Source organism: Hippichthys cyanospilos, chromosome 8 (assembly GCF_059441005.1).
Source record: "Hippichthys cyanospilos isolate Australia breed blue-spotted pipefish chromosome 8, RoL_Hcya_1.0, whole genome shotgun sequence".
Lineage (NCBI taxonomy): Eukaryota > Metazoa > Chordata > Actinopteri > Syngnathiformes > Syngnathidae > Hippichthys > Hippichthys cyanospilos.
The window spans coordinates 6738638-6761677 of NC_142376.1; the positions used below are offsets into that span (position 1 = coordinate 6738638).

The 23040-nt window shown below is 40.9% G+C and overlaps 1 protein-coding gene and 1 long non-coding RNA gene across 3 annotated transcripts in view; one reads left to right on the forward strand and one right to left on the reverse strand.

Moving 5' to 3' along the window:
* Nucleotides 1–23040, forward strand: part of meis1b (Meis homeobox 1 b) — a 114964-nt gene that overhangs the window by 88616 nt on the left and 3308 nt on the right. For both annotated transcript variants that reach the window (XM_088421015.1, XM_088421014.1), the window contains exons 9-12: nucleotides 158–234; nucleotides 18875–18933; nucleotides 20542–20631; nucleotides 21995–22100. In XM_088421015.1, the coding sequence (XP_088277141.1) occupies nucleotides 158–234; nucleotides 18875–18933; nucleotides 20542–20631; nucleotides 21995–22053 (285 nt within the window). In that variant the 3' untranslated portion in view covers nucleotides 22054–22100. The remainder of the gene's footprint in view (nucleotides 1–157; nucleotides 235–18874; nucleotides 18934–20541; nucleotides 20632–21994; nucleotides 22101–23040) is intronic.
* Nucleotides 14817–23040, reverse strand: part of LOC148419960 (uncharacterized) — a 54397-nt gene continuing 46173 nt past the window's right edge. The window contains exon 7 of the long non-coding RNA XR_015866362.1: nucleotides 14817–15823. This is a non-coding gene — a long non-coding RNA (uncharacterized LOC148419960). The remainder of the gene's footprint in view (nucleotides 15824–23040) is intronic.

Consider the following 23040-nt stretch of genomic DNA (forward strand, 5'->3'; position numbering starts at 1 on the left):
ATATGTGCGCCTAGATCTTTTAATAAGTGTAATAAGTAAAAAGGTTCTCGACTGACTTTGAATCTGTCAATCTAAACCCATGTTGGATCACAGAGCACATAAGCTCCTCCCATGACAGGAAGTGAACTAAAGCGCGCTTATTTTCATTTTCCCGTAGCATCCGTACCCGTCAGAGGAACAGAAGAAGCAACTGGCACAAGACACGGGCCTCACCATCCTACAAGTCAACAACTGGTAAGAGAAGCTCCCAATCAAACGTATACGATTCTCATCCTTCCCTCGGGCCATGCCGGCTGTCGGCGATCGGAATTAATGCCTCCGCCCTCCGTACGCCCCGCCTCCGCCCGTTCCCAAACGCAGAAACACTCCGCTTACGGAATCACGCTGGCGCGGATCAATCTAAACAGATATGGCCCGGAGTCATTTTCCGAAAAGCAGCGTTAATTAAGAGTCAAACAAGCATGGGGAAACGTAAATAAATAAATAAATCAAAGGGGCGCGTAGAACGTTAGCCGTGGTGATTAGCACACGGATTAGGCTCGATTTTAGCTGAGGCTGCCTTGAACGTTTTACGTTAAAAAAGAAAATTATACGTTCAAATCATCTTTTTAGGGACCTGAAAAATATTTGACTGGTGCGCACTTTTTGTTTGAAGTGCATATGTTTTATGATTTTTGTCTGCTTTATATTTGTTTCAAAGACAAATAATACTACAATGTTAGCTATAGCTTAGCTAATATTTCTGATTCAGTGCCTACAGCCGATCACTTTTCAAATGAGTCTGATCTTTGACTATTCGACCCGCAACTGATGATCTTTTGAAAAGCTGTGCTCGGATTCGGAATTCATCGTACCATTTTGAAAAATTGTCACTAGCTGGTTAGCGAGTCGAAGCTGCTAATAACAGAACTTGTAATTTAGGTGGGTGACAAGTTTCAACTAAAAATGCCTTTTTTAAACTTAAGGTTCTACTTGATGTGTTTATTTAATTCATACATTAAGTGTATCGTTTAGCTAGTTAGCTTAGCTCAAAGCAGTGGCCGATTTTGTTTTTAAACTCTGCTTTTAACCTGAGCTAGCTTAAGAGAAAGGAGAGAGCAAATCTTATGTCATTTAGACAAGCTTTTTTTTTTTTTTTTTAGCTTGATTTACTCCGAAATTGCTCAATTCTGATTTGGAGGCCATTTTGAATTCATACTTGAGCTCTATATACTTTTGACCTTTGATGAAGACGTCAAGATTCTTCACTTGCTGGTCGGCTTAGCCCGAATTAACTTTTTTTTTTTTAATTTATTTATTTAATTCGGTGCTGAGTTTGACCCAAAACAGTTGATTCCAATCTGAGTCCCTCTGACTTCTTGCGTTTGTTTCTTTTTACACCTCAACATTGTTGACCATTGATGATATCCCTTTGAAGGTTTGCCTTGTTCCCGCTTAAAATTCACCATATTATTCATCAAGACGCTTCACAAGCTAGTTAGCTTAGCTCGAAGGGGCCGCTTTTTTTTTTTTTTTTTAATTGGGTGCAGAGTTTGACTCAGAACTAGGCTTTTAACCTGAGGTAGCGTCGGGGGAAAAGGTAGAAAGAGGGTCGTCTTCACGCGCTCTTATTAGAGAGATGCCCATCAGCGCACAGGCGGCGTTATTAGCCGCGGCTAATTAAAGGGCCGGCGCGGTCCGGCTAAGCGTTGCCAACATTTGATCTGTGGAAAAAAGTAATCCTGAAAAGCGAGAGAGAACCAAATTGAGATGAAAAGAAAGAAAGACGAGAAGATAAGGAGGGAGGAGAGGAGATTAATCCCTCTAATGATGTTAACATGATGCCTGCCATTGTTCAACGGGAAGAGCTCCAGAGACAGGCGGCAGATTAGCATGCCAGGCGGTCTATGGAGAATTCATCACGTACACGCACACAAAGGGATGGAATAAGGACCGCAGGGAAGCCCGTGTGGAGGTTATCACATCAGGTGACCTCGCTCAAATCCATCGGGGATCAATTCTTTTAGCACAGATAAAAGCTAGCGTGCGTGTACATGTGTGCGTGTCACCTCAATTGGCATTTGTTGCCCTTAATATGCCTGAAAGCTTATACATTTTGCCATGCATGTGACTACTAAAATGTTTTTATGTTTGTTTTGTAGTCCTGGAAAGAATACCGTTAATTTCAAACTCTCAACTGCTACTTTTTTTCTCACGCTGTGAACCCTGCAGCGAAGTGCAGTGCGGCATGTCTGCGTTTTTGTTTCGGTTGCCACCAGGGGGCTATCTCCACTCGTGAACACAATCGGGTGTGTTACTGTTGTGTTGGTGCGGTATTCTAACAATCCAAATGTGTCTGTGTTGTATTGAACATATGTTCGTGCTGCTCTTATTTTTAAATGTTCAAGTATGTTCAATGGGTTTTGAATGCATGTTGTTGCTATAACCAGGCAGTTTAAAAAAAAGTTATAAATACAAACAAAGATGTAGCCTCTTTAGACCTAAGCAAACCGCTGGAGGACATGTTTGTGTGTCTAAACCAATAAATTTGCAGAATTTTGAAACTCAAGATGACTTTCAAAACACTACATCAGAAAGGCAAAAGTAAGTTTTCGTTTTTGGTCAAAATCACATGCTCATGCTAGTCAAAAAAAAACTGCTTTTTGCATCATTTTATGTCAGTGGTGTCAAACATATTTTTATTTTGGGCCTCATTGTAGTTATAGCTTCTGTCAAAGGTCCGCATTGACTGTGAATTCAAATAAATATTAAGTTTGTTGGTCACACATTTACCAAGATTTGAAACCAGGAGTCGGCAAAAGCTGTTTAAAAAAAGATTTGGGGTATAAGAAAATTGTTGTTTTTCTTCCCCCAAATTTTTAAAACTTAAAGACACACTTGCAATTTTGGTATTTTAGTCAGAAACCTTTAGTCAAATCAGCATTTCACGGGCCACAAAAAGTGAGGTGGCGGTCCGGATCTGGCCCCCGGGCCTTGACTTTGAGACCTGTGTTTTAAGTGTATGAAATGAGTGCGGTTTTTAGGCTGGAAAATACTGTGGAATTGTACTTTTTATACCGTGACACCCTGACGTTTTTGCTTATGGTTAAAGGTGTGCCAGTTTTGTTTTGTTTTTTTTACGGCACGGTGTCAAGGGGCCCAACACAACCGAAATGTGTGTGCGCGCGTGTGTGCACATGGTGGGAGGGTAATCTCTGTTCGGATGCGTGTGCGTGAGGGTAACCGGGGGTGGTTAATCTAGGAGGTATTAGCTGTTCAAGCCAACATGCCGCTGCCCCCTCATATTGTGCGTTGTTGTTGTTGTGTGTTTGTAATTTGCCGCGCACAACAACAACAGAAGCGAGAGAGGTTACGCGAGGCGAGATAGAGAGAAGTGCCATTTCGCCGGCGTGTTGTTGTGGCGTCGCGCCGCCCTGGAAGCTCCGTTGCTATTGGGTGTCGCCATGGCAACCCTCGGTGATGTTACCTCCTGACCCTCTGATTTGGTGGAGTCAATTTGCCTGGCTGCCACTCAATCACACACACGCACACACGATTACACACTGAGACTCATGTAAAAGCCGCGCGGGCGTTTTCCTTATTTCATTCAATCCCAAAGATATTTTTTTATTTATGTATTTGTTTTTCTTTTTTAAGAATCCAGACAGTTAATCCCCTAGTTATGTTATTTATTTATTGATTTATTTATTTATTTACAGTTTGTTTGTTTCTTTTTGTTTTTTCAAATATTTGTTATAAGCCTCATCTAAGAAGGTCTGGTACTGAATGAATAAGTACTAAAGGAAACAAATACTTTAGGTCATTTATAACTGCAGTACTTGATTACTTGATTCAATTAAATACTTCAGTAACTGACTAGTTTTGAAAATCAAGTACTAAAACTATTACTTTGATACTGATGAATAATTAATGTAGTCATTAATTTAGGGTTATAATTACTTTAGTTTAAATGATCAAGTACTAAAATGATTATTGGTAATTCTGGTATTTTTTTTTTTTTACCAGAGTAATTGATTACTTTAGACAATTTAGTACTAAGTAACTCATTCGTTTCAGTAATAGGTACTAAAATAATCACTCTAGATACTAAAGTACTGAAATATTCAATTACTTTAGGGTTGTTATCGAGCACTTTAGTTTAAGTAATCAAATACTTAAATGATTACTTTAGGTACTACAGAATTGCAGGTAATTTATTATTAAAGTAGTTAATAACTTTAGACAATTAAGTATTAAGTAACTTATTATTTTCAGTAATCAAGTCCTGAAGTACTTTACCACAGTAGTAATCAACTAGTTTATGTAATTGAGTACTAAAGTAATTTATTACTTGAGGTTATTATGTCCTAGAGTAGTTCATTACTTTAGATAATCAAATACGAAAAACTGGCTTGTACTAAATGGATTCAGCACTAAAGTAATTGATTACTTTAGTGCTGAATCCATTTTGTACGAGCTTGTTTTTGGAGCTTACTTTCAACAAACACGTGGGGGAAAAAAAGTACTTGAATGCCTGAATTCTTAAAAATTAAAAAAAAAAAAAAAGGAAGTAAAAATACGTCTTTGGGATTGAATGTGTTAATGTGGATGGCTGTTGGAAAATTTATACACAGATTAATTTTGTCATGTAGCTTCATTGGGTTCAAATATACGTTGCTCAAAGCATGCTAATACTGCTAGCTAACTAGCTACTAAATGCTGTCCCAATTAGGAATTAATATTAGAATTATGCTAGTGGGCTAAAAGGCAAAGTTTTATATATATAAAAACTTTTTATATATATAAAAACTTGTATTAAATACAAAGGTAATTCTTTTATCAATTGTACATGAATATCAGTGACCTGACAAGATAGAAGACGAAATCTTGTTTAAGCGTATTCAAATCCGCAACGTGTTATTGAAGTCATTTGAAGTGTAACGATGACACGTCCTGGCCCGCCGCGTCCCTCCCGTGCACCCTGGCGCCGCGCGGATGTGTTAACACACGTCGCCGTGTATTATTGATGAGCCGGCCGCGGTGGTGAAGCTCGGCAGATTAAATAAAAAATGCTAAAGGCCGGCGAGGGGCGCGATCGCTCATGAATTATTGGTGGCGCGACGCCACACCGGGGAGGTTCCCCCTTTGAAAGGGAGGGGAGGGAGGGACGCTTTACACCACCGCCGTGTCCTTAAGGGGACCTCCGCGGTCATGTGATCGGTCGGTGGCGAGCCCTCTCTTAGCCTTTAGCTTCTTGACCGACTGCAGTTTCAAACATATTTTGGGCATTTTTCCCTTTGGGGAAGAATGGAAATACAGTGCAGCATGCCACTAAGAAAGGCTCATTTTGGTAAAAATCGTCATTTGGTGAAAAGCAAGCGTTTGGGAAAAAATTGAATTGCCCCAAGTAATTGTTTTTAAAAAGGAAAAATTTGAAGTATATCTAAACTGCGAAATCAAGGTTTTGCAAAACAAGACATGTTGAGAATAGCTGCTAATTGCTTCATTGCGGCATTTCAAGTGGTAGTCCAATTATTTCGACAATTTTAGAAGTAAAAGTTTATTTTTTCTATTATTAACTTTTTATCTATTATTAACTTTTTTTTAGAAACTCCTCACGCCTCACACTTGAAAATATATTTTTTTTAAATGGGATTGACTGGATTCTTAAACACGTAAAATTATGTCTTTGGGATTGAATGTTAATCAACAACATGATTTTCACGCATAATTAATATTTTTAAAAGCACTTTTTTTTAACCTTTTGACTGAAAATGTCATCACATGACCAATTAATCATGATTCAGCTTATGAATGTCACATGACCGCCAGGTCACGATCGGTTGTTACCCGTTAGTAGAAAAGTGTTCTTAAAAATATTAACCGTATGTGAAAAAATTTTTAGCTATCAATTCAATTATCAACAATGTAATAACTTTTTACCACTAACAGACACAATAAATGGACTTAAAGGGACAGTGTGTAAGATTTACACCGTTTTGCATTAGAAATGGATAAATTAAACAATTGTAAACTTCAAAAACTTGCAAATGAATCTTCTTAATGACCAACAGTGTGTTTTGAAAATAACCATAGGTCTAGTTATCAATGAATTATTTTACATGGGGGGGTGGCACTTCTCCGGAGGCGGCCATGTTTGTTACAGCTACAACAAATGGTAAATGCAGCGCCTGCAGCACCCCCTGCTGTCCGGAATGAAAAAAAAACACTCAAAATCTCACACACTGTCCCTTTAAGCAAAGTTATGCACAAGCTACAAACAGCGAATTAACAATAAATGTTAAGTTTCTGTGTTTGTTGGATTTAGTTCACCCGTTAAAATCATAATCGTCCAGAATGATTGAAGGAAATTAATTTTCACGACCGTAGCGTTACAACTATTTAAATTTTGTACGAAAAATGAGTCACCGTTTGCCGGTAATTTTGCAACGCATTCAAGTGCATCTTGTACTGAGGTGTTTCTTGGCACGGGACGTCCCAATTGTGTTCCCAGTTACACCTTTCTCACACAATTGACTAACCCTAGTGACAAATGATCTTAATTTCTATTTCCTGTGTCATGTCGGGAATCGCGCGATGACGTTGTCGTTCATTTTCTGTCATTAGGCACGTGTTGCGAGAACACACTCGGGCTCCAGGATGCGATGTATTGCAACACACACACACGCGCGCGCGCGCGTACAAGCGGAGGAGATTTTCCCTATGTTGCGCTTACATGCTCTGCTGATGTAAAAATCAATGGCGGGGTCATCAGGTTTCTCCTTCCTGCGCGCAATTTAATCACGGCCCTTTAAAAGGCGGCGTTTGAGCCATTGTTTGGTCAATAAGACCGCTTTTAGCAACATCTTAAAAGCCGGGTGAAAGCCAGCGCACGCTACTTAAGGCGGGAGGGGCCCAGCACGCCGTTTCTGAAATGACCGACACGGGAGAGAGTCATACTGTTTGGAAGAGACCACGTCCTTCTTTTTTGGGCCGCTTGCTAAATGGGTCGGCATACGGGAGACCATGAAGAAAGCGATCGTTTTTCCGTGTGGATGCGGAAAACAGATTTCGGTGCAGGGCTCCGCATTTTGTTTTGTTTATCCTGGAATCATGTGTGAAGCTAAAATACATGTACCCTAATTCCACAAATATAAGTCACATTTTTTTTTCACCAAAAATGAAAGCCAAAAGTATGGGTGTGTCCTATAACCGGTAACGTGAAGATTTTTTTGTTTTTACACTTCAGCATTAATCTTTCAGCCACATAAGCAAAGTTTTGACCCACAGATGTGAATTCTCAGCCGTATTCTTACAGTTGACTTAGCGGCCAGCGGCCTTTTGTAGCTAACAGCAGCTCATGCTAGCCGAGGTTGTTACGGCATTACTTCCTATAAAAGAAGCGAGCAGACTGAACCACCGTCCGAGTCAATCCTTGTTCACACACAGGAACGTTACTAAAACGGCTAGCATCATGTCAAGGTTACGATGTCTTCAACTGATTCAATTAACGGTGGTAAAGTATGGCGCTGTCTGCGCCGGTTAGAGAACACGTTTATTCAACGCGGTCTTTTGGGACATACACACTGTCATAAACTTGGTGAAACACGGATGGTGTGCGTCTTGACAAAAAAGAAAACTAATGCTTGGAGGGCATTCAACGTTACACTGGTGCTGCGTTCACTGACCGCTCACAATGTGGGAAATCTGAATGACACGTAACTTAACCTGCAACAAATATATAATTTATGGATATGGAAACAAGAAAATATGAAGACATTAGAAAGATGCAATTCATTCTGTTTTGCCACAAAGTAAAAACGCGAAAACAAAATGCTTCAGAAGATCGAGAAGAGGAACAAAACAGACATGTTAAAGCTAAACAAAGAAACACGACCAAAATGGACAATAATGAATGTAAATTCATTCTATTATTTTAATAAATTTTACTGTGACATTTGTTAATATCTGTTGTTGGGTTTTGCTCATGTCTTGTAAATGCAGTTTGAATCTTGGACTTACGTTGTCCTTTTTACTGCACAATTTTGGGAACTCCAAACATTTCTGCACTGATAAACACATGAATTTGAAAAAAAACAAACATTTTTGAGTCTTGATAGGGGGACAGTATGTGCTTGAGTTTCACAAAAGAACAACAAAAAAAAAAACTGCCTGATTCGAGGCCCTATTTGTTGTCTATCAATAGTCTCAGGTCACTGATGTTGACGATTTCAAAATGAGGTCATCAGCGGCCTTTCACCAAATTCATCCCAGCGTGACTTTTTACGGCTTTCCTAAGAAGCCTGTCCCAATACTTTTGTACTCTTCTTAGAAACGCGTGTTGATGGCGAATGACTTTTGGAAGATGGATGTCATAAAAGAAGAGAAAAAGCTGGCTTTATTACATTTCTGTAATCTTCTTGTTTAAAGAAAAAAAAAAAAGGCAAGCGTGACTTGTCGCTTATCGGGATTTGAGATCGTCTCCCGGGGAATCCCTCGGCCAATCTGATTCTATCGGCTCGGCGATGACAATGATTGCGGCAAACTGTGACAAAGGACGCATTTGTCCGGACCGGTCCGGTGAGTCTCATCCTTGGGTTCGGTTTTACTTGTGTCTGCCAGCGCGTGTGTTGGAATGAGAGGCCTACTTTAAGTTAAGTTAAGTTAAGCTAGGTGCCACTCATGCACAGTCAAATGTTCCATGGCTGGAACTAAATACATTCTCAGAGCGACCACACAAAGACAAGAACCCTAAGAGAGCCCTAACCCTTGTCCTTGTGGGGCCCCCACTTGTCCAGACCTCTTCTGAGGGTCATGACTTTTGTTTTCGAGTTTCGGTTCCAATCGAATTTCGGTTGAGGCTAGGGTAAGGGTTAGCCAATCATATGTGATGGTTAAGGTTTGGGATAGGGGCTAGGACAGTGCACTGTGTGGCTTAACCTCTCAGTTGAACTAATAGGCTAGCTAGGAAATGCATTGAGTCATTGTGATGACCCCGCTAAGATAGTAAATCAATTGTTCGTGTGTTTGTGTTGGGTGACTGCACGATCAAATAGAAGTAGAGGACGCAAAATACAGTCTGTTTTTTCATGTGTGCGTGGAACAGTCCAAATGTTCAGACGATGGCTGCAAAATAAAAATCTTTAGGGATCTTTAGGGACCTTTAGTTTATGCCACACATAGGTGGATAGACAAGATCAAAGGGCAATGTGTGTGTGTGTGTATTCCTGAAAGATTGTACTTGTGGGATCCACTTTGAGTTGTCTACTGCCAATGAGGACGTTTTGGACAATTGAGGCCATTTTGGCTGTTCCTCACTTGTTTGGAGCTCTTTTTGAGGGTTAAGACATTCTTTGATACTATGTTTGAATTAATTGAGGTTAGATGTCCTCACAAGTACAAATGTGTGGTTTTGCGTGTTTCTAGGGTTGCGCCACAAGAAAAACAGTCTAATCCTTCATGTTTGTGGACCAGTCCGAATATCCACTCTGAAAAACGACAGTGACATGATGCTTGAACGTCAAAGGTCCACACATTAATAGGAAAACAAGAAACTTTTTTGTTTTTTTTTTCTTTTTCTTCAGTGCTCATAAATCAGCGTCTCATGGCGGGCCAACCTCGGCATGAAAATATCAATTTGTGCATGTGTATTAATACTACTAATGTCAATATTTCTCACTCTAAAATGTTGTCTCTCTCGCTCCATGCTTGTCCTTGACGAGATTGTGTGTTACTTGCAAAACTATAACACACACATAAAAGCGCACGCATTTAACAAGCACACTTGTGGCGAGGTGAGGCGGGGGTCACCTGGCTGGGTCCATGCCAGGCTCTTATTAGTCAGGAGGCCTCGCTGGCTGTGTTTAGACATGTGAGCAATATCTTGTACGCGCACACACGCGCACACTTTGGATCCAGCTCCTGCTAGCTAACACAAGGCGGAGGATTACGTACAGAAGGTGCAGGGAAACATAAGAAAAGTGTGAAATTTAAAAGGGGCTTTCAACTAAGAGCTGCTGTGGGGGTCACCTAATCCCCCCCCGCCCCAAACACACAAACACACGTGCACTTACTGTACATAAAATACACACATAAAATACACACCATGCATCGGTCAGGCATCCATTAGAAGTGTGGTGAAATGAAGGCTAAACTGGTTTTACAAGACAAGTTCGGCTACCACACACACACACACACACATATTTGTGTGTAGCTGTATCCACGGCAACCAGCTGCTTAAAAAGTAAACAGGACTCTTACAGTGCAACGCAATCGAATGGAAGTAACCCCGCCCTAGGGAATCCATCATTTTGGAGATAATTGAAATAATCCATTTCAGAGTCAAAAGGTTGCTATTAAAGAACTGTGAAATAAATTTAAAAATAGTTAAGAAGCAATTATATTATATTATATTGTATACAGGAAATAAAACACATACTAATTAATGCAGTGATGATTCTTTTTCGCACATTCAAAATAAGTTAATATATATATATATATATATATATATATATATATATATATATATATATATATATATATACACATAAGTATTTGAGTACTTAAGTAATTTAGTACTTAAAGTATACATAAAGTAACCACTTTGGTAATTAATTACCAAATATTTTAAGTACTTTTAAGTACTTTTTTAAGTACTTGAATATTTATTACCATAAATAAGTTGCTTTAGTACTTTATTACCTAAAGTTGTTGAATACCTTTGCTATGATAACATTAAAGTCATCTTTTACATTAGCTCATCAAATATTAAAGTACTTGACCACTTTTGGTACTTTATTGTCCAAAGTAATTAATTAGTAACCCTAAAGTCATTGATTACTTATGTATACTTAAGCACTTAAAGTATACCTAAAGTAACCACATTAGTACTTAATTACCAAACGTATTTAATGATTTTACTATTTCATTACCTTATTAAATTGCTTTAATACAAGTAAAAATAGTCTTCCAGGACCAATCCTATTTATTGTGTCCATTGGTGTGTCCATTTAATATATATATATAAAAATTCAGTTGCCATTTTTAAATAAGAGGTCGGACCCGTTCGGAATATTCCGGAAAACAAACAGGATGCTAGACGGGTGAAGTGGTAACGCCCCACAAATGTCAGCACATCTTTGCAGGACACACACACACACACACAAGTTGATTGCATTTAGGCAAGTGCCCAGCGCCGGTCGCCATAGTAACCCCAAATACAAATTCACAAACATGATGTCATTTACATGCTTTACTGTACATACTCACCGATGACACATTAGCCGCAACTTTTTTTTTTTTTTTCTTGTCCACATCACACATACAAACATGGAGAAAAGCAAGTGGACACAGGCTGAAAAATAAGTTTTGTCCTGGTGTGTGTGCGGTATTCAAACTACGCCGGCGCTAATGAAAGAGAAACGTTATGGAAGTTAGTCATCTAATTTGAAAATTGCTTCCGTTATGTCGTTAATGAATCTTGTCAGACTAGCACAAAGGAAAATGATAGTTGTTTATTTTGTTATGATGGAGTGCATCTTTGCGCGTGTTTTTGGTTTTTATCTCGCTGTATCGCGATACCATCAGTATTGTTGGCACCCTTGGTATCCTTTACAAAACATCATGATATTATCACTTTTGTGATTTATTTTCGGCCAAGTATTTTATTACGAGGGATGTTCAATACCACTTATTATCGGACTGATATCAGTACAAAGCCCGAAACCTCGAATAGGCACCAATGCTGATACCAAGTATTGATACCAATAGTCCTTTTTGGTACGCAATTTTTGATATGATTTTTAAAAAAGTCCTACCGAACACAATATTGAATTTTCCTTAAAATCATGAAATTAATGTCATTTTTTAGTCTTCTAATTCGTAATTTTGCAGTAAACATTTCCAAGAGGGTGGCCACTACTAGTATCATTTTGCTTTTGTGAGTACAGATAATTTGAACTAGGTATTTGCCTGATACCTGGTATCGGTATTCACCCCACCTTTGTTATTGTGATACTATCTTCTCATTGGCAAAACATTGTGGTTGTGTTTGCAAACTATTACAATATTATCAGTGTCGCTGAAAAAATAAGGTGATGCTTGATATATTTTGGGATTTTGTCTGTATCTGTGGTGTGTGGTAAAATGATAATGTGGTATCACTGGCAAAATAACTCAATACGAGCATTATTTTTGCAAAGTATTGGTACTTGTGGCAACTGTTGGTTTTAGTGGCAAAGTATTTTGATACTATCAATATTGCGATCGTTGCGCAACACTGTCAGTATTGGTGCAAAGTATCATGATACTATCAGTGGCACAGTATTGTGATACGATCAATTTTTGTGGCAGATACTGTTACTGTTGATGAGATACGGTGATATTTTTTTTGTTTGGAGAAGTTTCATTTATATATTGCAGCTGAAGTATTGCGATATCGTTTCCGCGATACTATCACATTGTTGGTCGAGTATTGCTTTGGTGTCAGTTGCGGGCACAAAGTAATATACTAATAGAATCAGTGGCAAACGTACGCAACTTCGAAATATTAATATTGCAGTCGGATGGCAATATCAATCCAACACAATATCAGCAGGAACGATACATGCTAATATGTATAATGTATTTTGACAATATTGTTTAAAAATAATTTATAGGCTGTCAGCGTCTGGTTTGGTTTTAATAATACAGTTCGTTGTGGTATCATCAGTGTCGTGATAGTTTTTTTCAATTGTGGTCTTGTGCATGCGACAGGGAGCGTTGATGTTAGACCGATATGCAATAACGATATTGGACCAAGCCTCCCATAGTGATAATATCTGTTTTGTGGCAATGTATCATGCAAACTGTCATCTGGTTAAAAAAGAATAATAAATGCAAGGCTGTCTGTCGCTGGATATTGTGATATATTGTATCGTCAATCTTGTGATATTTGTGATATGATAAAACAAAAAAATTTTTGTGGAGGTGCTGATATCAAACCAATATGCAATATCAATGTTAGTAAGGATATCTTGGGTGATAATATTGATTTTGTGGCAATGCATCATGATATTACTGGTTTTAAAAAAAAATGTATGGCGTCGGTCTCTGGTTATCGTGATATACGGTAGTGTCGTCAGTATCTTGATACTTTCGACAGGTATCGCCTGCCTTCTTATTTAAGAACCAAGTGAACTTTTTTGTTTACCTGTGTTACGTGTTTAACACTCAGTCGTTGAATTATATTCAAGTGCAAACTAGACCCTTGTGTCTCGCTGTCAATTCATATTTGTCCATTCATAAGTGTGACAGATTAGCTATTTTCTTCCCTTTATGCGTGGATTTCAACTCTGCTACTTAAATCCTGTCATACGCAAGCGCTATTATGCTAATAAATCATCCGTTTTTTTTTTCTCCCAGTAAAAGTTTACCCAGTTTACTGTTAGTTTGCGTGTATGGCGTGCGCGAGCAGGAAGCACATGTGGGCGAGGCGTTAATTGCGGTTTGAGGAGCAAACAATGGATGTCATCCGCGCACTGACAAGCCGACGATAAGCGCCCGAGCCCGGTTCTCGCCTTCTCCTTTTTTATTCTCTTAAATCACCTTGAGTGGCAGCCGGCGGGAGCGCCCACCGCTTCTTTGCACATTTTGAATATGCATGCTGCCCAAATAGGCCAAATAAGTGCTGCTCCGTGCGCGCGTGTGTGTGTGCGCGCGTGTGTATGGAGAATTCAAATGAGCGAGCTCGCCGCGTAACCTTTTGTAGCTTCAATCTGCATCTTTCCACCGGCTCGTTATTAAATTACCTCCCGATCGGTCACACCGCCGAAGCAGCTGATGAAAAAGACAATTTCTTGCTTTTAATTGGCCATTTCACGTGCGCCGCACGTACACCTGTGCGCGCGCGCGTGTGTGTAGCGCGTGTGGGTGATGTCATGAGAATAGCGCATTAGCTTGGCAGTCGCATTGGCTTGCAGTCTATTTGAAGAGCAGACGAAAGAAAGCGCCGCTAAAGTCAAGCGTAAGCCGCTTGGTTCGAATTCCAAAGTGATTTTTTTGAAACCCTTAAACGATACTTGGCAATTTGGTGACAGAAGAATCGCTTGCAAAGATTTGAATTACTCCATGTTTCTAATGGAACTTTTTAATTGACTCAGAAAAATAATGAAAATGTTTGCCCTGTTTTTATATTTTCTTCATTATCACTCAAAAATAAAAACCCTCATGGACTGTAGTAGGGCTGTTACTATTGGATATTTTAGAATCGAATGTTCTATTGGTTATTTCATCAAGGAATTGAATAATTAAGTAAAATTATTGTATTGCAAACACGTTTATCCCAATTACTGTTTGTTAAACAATTACAAGTAGTTTAGTTGGGAACAAAACAACAATTTAACAACCATTAAGCAATTTCACTCACCGAAAACTGATTTTGTTAGAAAAATTGGAAGATTTCGACAAGTTTTAAGTTAAACAGTAGCTCTTAACAATTACTCACTTATTAAAAGTTACATATTTTGATATTTTCCAAATTGATGAGTGATTACTTCCCAATTGATCGATTAATTTTCACATTAACACTATGCCGCTTTTTCTCATTATTTTGCCAAGCCCCCAAGAAAAGAGAAAACTTTTTGCCCCCCCTACTTAACGCAATAAATAAGATTATTGTCTGTAAAAATTGAAGAAATAAACCTGTACCCTTTTGAAATCAACTAAAACAAAAAAAACAATTAAAATCAACTTTCAACAACCTTTAATTGTTTTGCACAGCGTTTATACGGGTTACAGCTTAGTCTGAAAACGTAAAAAAAAAAAAAGATAATTCTTATTTAATTGCAATTGACGACAAAAACAAAGCCTTTTCCCTGGTTTCATCCACCTTACTCCTCTCCGCTTTCGGTTCGCATATCCATCCGTGTAAGAGGTTGTAAAAGATTTTCTACGCTAGCCCACATGTGAAGATTGTATATTAGCATTAAGCTAGCAGACTTTAAAGCAAAGTTACGCGGTTGTCTTCGCTCCAGTTTGACAGCGAACTGAAACAAAAAGTTACATCCACAGCTCGGATACCGTTTTTGTTTCGGTATCCCGCCGCGGCAGCCTAAAGCCAAAGAAAAAGTCGAAAAAGACTCGTGGCGTTACGCTGACGTACGCGCCTCGAAACGCAGCTCGGAGGCGTAGTTGAAAATGTTGGTCCTCCTCCAAGTTGTACACACTTTGAAGGCCTTGAAACGTTGAGGTTTCTGTATTCTGGAGGCGCATCAACAAAGACCGCGCGGCGTCCTCAGTTGTGGCGCAACACATGGACGGCATGTGTGTGAGTGTGAGTGTGTGTGTGTGTGTGTGCGCGCGGGCTCCAAACTCCAGGCGCTTGGCTCCCACGACGAGGCGACGGGGCGACGTTTTTATTTGGGGTCGCCCGGTTTTGGGCCAAAATAGCCCGACCGTTGTGGCCGCGCTTGAATAGCGAGCCTCATTGTGTTGCCTCGGGGGAGGCCGTAAACACTGGGCACGGACGGCGGCTCGGGGGTCGCGCCGAGGTGAGGGGGAGCCGGCCGTTTACTCCCCGTCTTTTCCTTCGCCTCGGCTTGTTAACGATGGCGGCGAGCGTCCCCGCTTTGCTTTTTTTTTTTCCTCCTTCTTCTTTCCATTCTGCCCGGCTTTTGGTCCAGCTGCTATTATGAGAGGCTTTCTGGCCTTTGTTCCGGGCCCCGTGGTGCATCTGGCCTCAGATACGGGCACGTCGGGGACAGGAAGCCGGCGGGAGAAGGGAGGCGCTGGCGACGGGGGGGGGGTGTCCAGTATGAGTCGAAACTGGACCGCCACTTTCCAGCAGGGAAGCGAGGCGTGATAAGAGCTGATAAAACAGGCCGAGGAAGTTAATAACACGAGGAGAAAAAGGAGGCGCCACTGTCCACTATGAAACCTAATGGTAGAATATGACCATGGTTAAATTTTCCATTTTTTGACGAAAACCCGATGTCAAAATTTCATTGGGTTTTTTTTTCCATGAATTTTTGAAGTCCATAGCACCAGGAAACCCCATTTAAAAAGCAAAACAAATAGCGTAATATCAATTTTTAGTCCCGATTTCAGGTTTGGAATCGATAATAATGGGATATCGCCAATATCTGCCATATTGCTGAGGGATCGATGCTTATTTAGCTAGGCATTGTGATAATATTGTCATAGGAAAAATAACGTTTGCAGCGTTGGGCAAAATATTGTTACCATATCAGTATTTTTGGTAAACTATCACAATACCAGCAGTATTGTATTGTAGTTAATGGAAAAATATTGGGATACCTTTAGTATCATCGGACTAAATATTGTGACAATATCAGTATTTTTGGTAAAATATCATGATACCAGCAATATTGTAGTTATGGGGAAAATATTGGGGTACCTAGAGCGTCATTGGGCAAAATACTGTGATATCAATGGTTGTCAACTATCACAATACCTGCAATATTGTATTGTAGTTATTGGAAAAATATTGGGATGCCTTTAGTATCATCGGACTAAATATTGTTGCAATATCAGCGATACTATGCGATACTATAGTCACGGGCAAAATATTGGGATACCTTTAGCATCATTCGGCGAAATATTCTGAAGATATCAGTATCATGATACCAGCGATATTCACTCTAAAAATAGTCTTTTCAATGGACTTTTTAAAAGACCAGCTTTAGCAAGCAATACTTTGTTATAGTTCACAAGTACAGTAGTAATGTTGCAGGAAATAATATATATATATATATATATATATATATGTGTGTATAGGGCTAAGAGGTCAACAGTGAGCTGGCGCTGGCCCACAGTTGACCTTCTGTAAAAGGCCCGCAGAGGAGAGGAGTTAGAGGAATGCTTTTCGACGCTCCCATATCTCCCCCAGCGAAGCAGGCCCCCGTAAGGGAGGGCTGTCGGAGGGGGGAGAGGGGGGGGGGGGGGGGGGGACTAAGGGGAAAGGGGAGGGGTGTTGGTGATAAAACTCCAGACGTTCCCTCATTTGATGGTGCTCTGCCATGTCAGTGCATTCTCGCATTCCTCCCTCACTGACCCCCCCCCCCCAAAACAGACGCAGAATTCCCCGCATTTTATTCCAGCAAAAGTTGTTCTTTGGAACTCGCGCCCCCAAATCCAGTTCTGCTATGAAACATGAATTTGGCTATCATACATAGGCCTGCAAGAACGTTTTTAAGAAGCCGTGTATGAAGAAACAGGAAGTAAGCCATTTTGCTTTAAAGACGCCATTTTGGATCACTTCATGGGGTCCTTCAAATACTTAAAAAAAATTCAGCACTGGAAGCCATTTAATGGGAAATTTGGTAGGCGAAAATAAGCCACAAAATAAGTCTCTAAAGGCAATCTGGAAAAAGACACAAAGTGTGCCGCCATTTTGCGTCATTTGGGGTCTTTCAATTTAACGAAATATTCAAGATTCAATCCCAGAAGCCAGTTTTAATAATGCCACTAAAGTTGAGGTACTAGACAAAGGGGCGACACAAAATAGCCAAATTTTGTTTTTGCGTGTGGGCGGAATGTGGCAGCCAAGCTTGATGACTCGCCATAAAACACTAATAACCCAATAACTCAAAAGTGCAGATTTGCCCCAAGTTTTTTTTTTTTTTTTTTTGCGGAGGAATGACACGTAATCCTTCACTCCACATCTTGTGTTTGTTTTTTCTGTTAATTTGCCAGCACTTTGTATCCAAAAAGGGGACACGTCCCTTCAGTAACGAGGGGTCAAACACGTCCCCTTTTGTTTGGCTCCTCTTCTCCGGGGCCCGGCCCTCCCCAAGCTCCCTTTTCTTGGGGACTTTTGTTGCCTTTACTTTTTGGCTAATGCTCCCCTTTCAAGACGCCAAATGCAAGAGTCCGGCGGGGGCAACAGCAGGAACACATAAATCAAGTCCCCAAATCCCCGAGGGGCCTCTCTCTCCTCGGGGTCACCGCACTGGTCAAAGGGTCGATTCACCAGGGGTTAGGTCACAGCGGGTCAGTGTGTGTGTGTGTGTCGGTGAGAGAGGCGCTGAGAATGAACAAACAAGCCGATTCAAATGAATGATTGTACAGCACTGTAAAAAAAAAAAACACAAATTGTGTTTTCGGGGGGCTAAAAGAGGATTTTTTTTTTTCGGGATAAATTAAAAGTATAAATTATTGGCTTTAATGACAACAGTGCTAGTTAGCACAACAAAGGAAGCGATTTAAACAATTAGCTAAGCTGTTTTGACTTATATGTTCAATTTGAAACTTGCATTTGTTTGTTAAAAATGCAGGAAACAGGAAATGTCATCAAACAGTTCAATGTAATTTGTAGGTTAAATGTAATATTTTAAAGGCAAAATTGTTGCAATATTTGGGTTTGTTTTTTAATTGTAAAAAAACAAACAAAAACAAATGGAATAAATGCACGTAAAAGTGCATGCGATTATTTTGTTATTGTAAAGGTAAGGTAAAAAAAGATATATTTTGATTTGTAATGTTTCTATTCTTTACAACAAACAAAATAAAAAAAACAAAGCAAAAACGTTCCATTTTTTTGTCATTTATTGAAATAGTTCCTAATAATTTGCTGATTATTCTTCGGTGAGTGGCTGAGAGCCGTCAGACGGTTGTCCCGCCTTCTCGAGTGTCCTCGATTGACGGGCCCAAATATGGTAATCCTTGACTCCAGATTAACCCCACTTCACTATCAGTCCATTGGTTCAATTCCCCTTTTCCGAAACGTGTCTTTGTTGTTTAGTTTTCCCTTCCCCGGTGCTTAGGCGTTATAGCGCCACCTGTTGCTCTTACCTGGAATTTCCCATTTGAAGTGTTTTGTTTTGTTTTCTCGCACGCGTTTATTTTGAGTCGCGTGCTTCATTTTAAATGTTTTGTCTTTCTTGGTTCCCTCCTCCAGGTTCATCAACGCCAGGAGGAGAATAGTGCAGCCCATGATCGACCAGTCCAACCGCGCAGGCGAGTTGTTTTGTCCTCCTCGCGGACTCCCCCCCCCTGCCAGCTTGTCCCCATTTGTGGCCCTTTTAGGGAGCGGTTATCCCCCCTTTACACGGCTTAGTTTGGGCTGCTGTAAACTTTATTACCTGTAATAGGGGTGAGAGGTCAGGGCGGTATTAGGGGCCGCGGTAAAGTTCAAAGGCATCCGCGGGGGCCGAGATCTTGCTTCTGCTCCAGTTGACCCACTGACGGCCTCAGTGGGAGCTAAGTGGATTTCTATGAGGGAGGCACAATGGGCCCGGCCGGCCTTCTCGGGTTGCGCTTATTCGCGTCCGCGCAAAGCCCTTGATTTATGGCGTGCGCGCTTTGGCCTCGCCGCTCAGGTGTTTACGTTCAACGGCAAAAATGGTCTCATGAAACCGATGGGAAACACGCGCAAAAAAAAAGCAAGTCGGAAAGCAAGTACAAAAGTCAGCGACACCGGTAAACGAGGAGATTAAAATGATAAACAAAGAAAAGAATAGCAGCAGCACCTGTTTGAACTTGGGAATAATTCAAGAGAAAATGTACAAAAAAAACCAATTACAAAGAACAACACCTGATGGGACCTGAGAATGGACAAAAAAAGAAAAGACTGCAAATTAAAACAGAATGCAATAGCTGTTGGAGCCTCTTGAAATGTAGAAAGAAAGGAAATGAAAAAAAAAACACCTATTGGACCTAAATAATTGACAAAGACACAACAAAAAAATCCCACACCTGTTGAAAGCTGGTCCTCTAGGTCCTAGAGCATGCCAAACGATTACAAAAAACAATTAGAACTTTTAAAGTACCCGAAGATGGCCAAAAATGAAGAAAACACATATTTGAGCCATTGGGAAGTAATAGAAAAACAAGAACAACGCAAAAAAAAAAAAAAAAACCTGCAAGAAGGGGGGAAAAAAAACGCCCAAAACCCACCTCTTGGAACCTGGTTGGCCGTTTTGGTGCTAGACAAATGAGAGTCATCAGCCAAAACTTCCTTTTATTATTTCCTATGATGGGAATCACTGTATGGATTCTCCTCCAGCGATTGCTCATGTCTGTGTCAATCCTGCAGACTGGAACTAATGTGAGACTGGCTTGCTAATGCACACACTGTCCACAAAGTCTTTTCGTGAACTCCAGCATATACATGTGTGTATGTGTGTGTGTGTGTGTGTGTGTGTGTGTGTGTGTGTGTGTGTCTGTCTGTCTGTCTGTCTGTCTATCTATCTATCTATCTATCTGTCTATCTATCTATCTATCTATCTATCTATCTATCTATCTATCTATCTATCTATCTATCTATCTATCTATCTATCTATCCATCCATCCATCCATCCATCCATCCATCCATCCATCCATCCATCTTTTTTTTCCATGGAGTGTGTAAATTTGAAACGTGTGTGAGCGATTGCGAAACCTCATTAAAGGCCACCAGGAGCTTCGCGGTGTAAAAAGTCCGTTACAAGACAACGGGGCGCTCCCGCTCGTGCGTGCAGCGGTCGACAGATGATCCTGCTTCGGCCGCTGAGCCTTAATTACAAGCGCTAATTGACCACTCTGCTCCCCCCTCCCCTCCCCTATCTCTTCCATACGCACACACAGTAAGTCAAGGAGCTCCCTATAATCCAGATGGCCAGCCGATGGGGGGCTTCGTCATGGACGGCCAGCAGCACATGGGAATCAGACCACCTGGTGAGGCTTTTTCTCATCTTTCTGTCGCTCTGTCGTTCACCTGCCGTCCCGCATCATTTCAAAACCTGAATGACATCTTCGCGTGATGTCATCCTAGCGCGTCGTGCCGTCAGACGGCGTCATCGTCGTATGATACGTTGGAGCATGTTGTCTTAGCATGATACGTTGTAGCGTGAAGTCAGCCGAGCATGATGTTGTACCGCGACGTCGTCCTAGCGTGGCGTGTTGTAGCATGATGTAGCGTGAAGCCATCCAAACATGATGTTGTACCGTAATGTCATCCTAGCATGATACATTGTAGCGTGATTTTATCCTAGCATGCTACATTGTAGCATGTTGCACTGTGACATCAACCTAGCATAATGTGTTTGTGTTGCCTCACCGTAGCATGATACATTAGCCTGACCTCATCTTAACATGATGGGTATTAAGGTGACATCATCCTAGCTTGATACATCGTAGTATGACTTCAGCATAGCATGATGTCCTCCTAGCATGTGCTGTAGTATAGCAAAGCATGAACATTGTTGTCTGTAGTCATCCTAGCATGATATTATTGCATGACATCATCCTAGTAAAATATGGTTTCGCGTGACATCATCCTAGCTTGATACATTGTAGCAAAACGTCATTGTAGCATATGTTGGAGTATGGTATCATAGCATGATGCGTTGTAGCACGCTGTCATAGCATGAGATGTTGTAGTGTAAAGTCACCCTAGCAGGATGTTGAACCGTACCATAATCCTAGCATAATGTGTTGTAGAATGACATTCTAACATGACGTCATCCTAGCATAATACAATGTAGTGTGTATTCATGCTAGCATGACATTATCCTAGCATAATGTGTTGTAGCGTGACATCATTCTAACATGACGTCATCCTAGCATAATACATTGTAGTGTGTATTCATGCTAGCATGACATCTCCTAGCAAGATGTGGTTTAGTGTGACATCATCCTAGCTTGATACATTGTAGCATAACGTCATCGGAGCTACGTTGTAGTATGATACGATATGTGCGAATAATGATGCTGTACTGTGACGTCATCCTAGCATAATGTTGTAGCGTGACACTAGCAAGTGTAGTAGCATGACGCATGACGCATATGATAATGTAATGTGGCGTCTTCCTACCGTAATGATAATGTAGTGTGATGTCCTAGCATAATGATGTATTAGTGTGACATCATCCTAGCATGATGTGTTGTAGCGTGGTGTCATCCTAGCATGATGCCGTCCTCGCACGATACGTTGTAGCGTGACATCATCCTTGATAGGTTGTATTATGATGCTTTTACAATGTCACATTTTTTTTTTGTATTGCAAAACATTGAGAAAATTGAACGTGTTGTTCCTCAGGACCAATGGGCGGCATGGGTATGAACATGGGCATGGAAGGTCAGTGGCACTACATGTAGCCCCGCCCCCACCCCGGGGGCCAACCAATCGCAACACCGAGGCAAACGTAAGTTTGAAATATTATTTCCCCGTTGCCATTCATGCCCTGTATATTTTGTACGCATGAGATTTGGACATTTTTTCAAGGAATCGATGTAGTTTTGTTTACGTTTATTAAAATAAATGTCATAAATAGACATCCGTTTAGGCCAAATTTCTCTGCAGTTTTTCAATGAGGGAATTTTGCCTTTTCTTTCCCCCCCTTAAAACTCTTCTTTTTTTTTTTTTTCCATCTCCATCACTTCTTCCCTCCCTCGCCGGTCCCTGGGCCAAGTGGACTCCCACGTCATTCCGGGACGTACTGTACCGTATACGGCGAGCGGTCGCTAGGGTCGTCTCGTGTTTAGAAAGCGAGCGTCTACGGGAGCGTCTGCCAAATATAATCACGTATAAAATGTTTGCGGACGTATGCGCGCATACGTCGGTGTGTGCGTGTGCTAATAGGATTACTGCTGGCACTGGGGAGGGGAAACGCAAACTAGTGCAAAAAAATGGAGGAGGAGGAAGTAGCCAGCAGGCTATGGAGCTTAGCGGGGTCTAATTGACTAGATCCAAATTAAATATGCCGTCAGCGGAGGTGTGACCAATGGATTTGACTTATTCAGTTTACCAAAATGGACGCCATTAACCCCTACGCGGTGTGCAGCGCTATTAAAAAAAAAACAAAACAAAGAGTGTGATGGTGAGGAGATGCGGTTTGGGAAATGCGGTGTATATTTTGTGCGGGGCGTGTCCGAGTGGGCCGTCTCTCCTCGTCCCCGGTAGCAGCTGCTCGCCTTCCCAGCAGACCTCGCTTTAAACAGCCTCAATTTGCCTGCTCAATCCCGTAATTGGGCCACCAGAGGAATCCCGGCCCGGCCAAGACGAGCAAGAAACGCGGGAGGGAGAGTCGATGACGACCGGGAGGAGGAGGGGGCAAAGATGGAATGAACCAAAGGGAGGAGCCG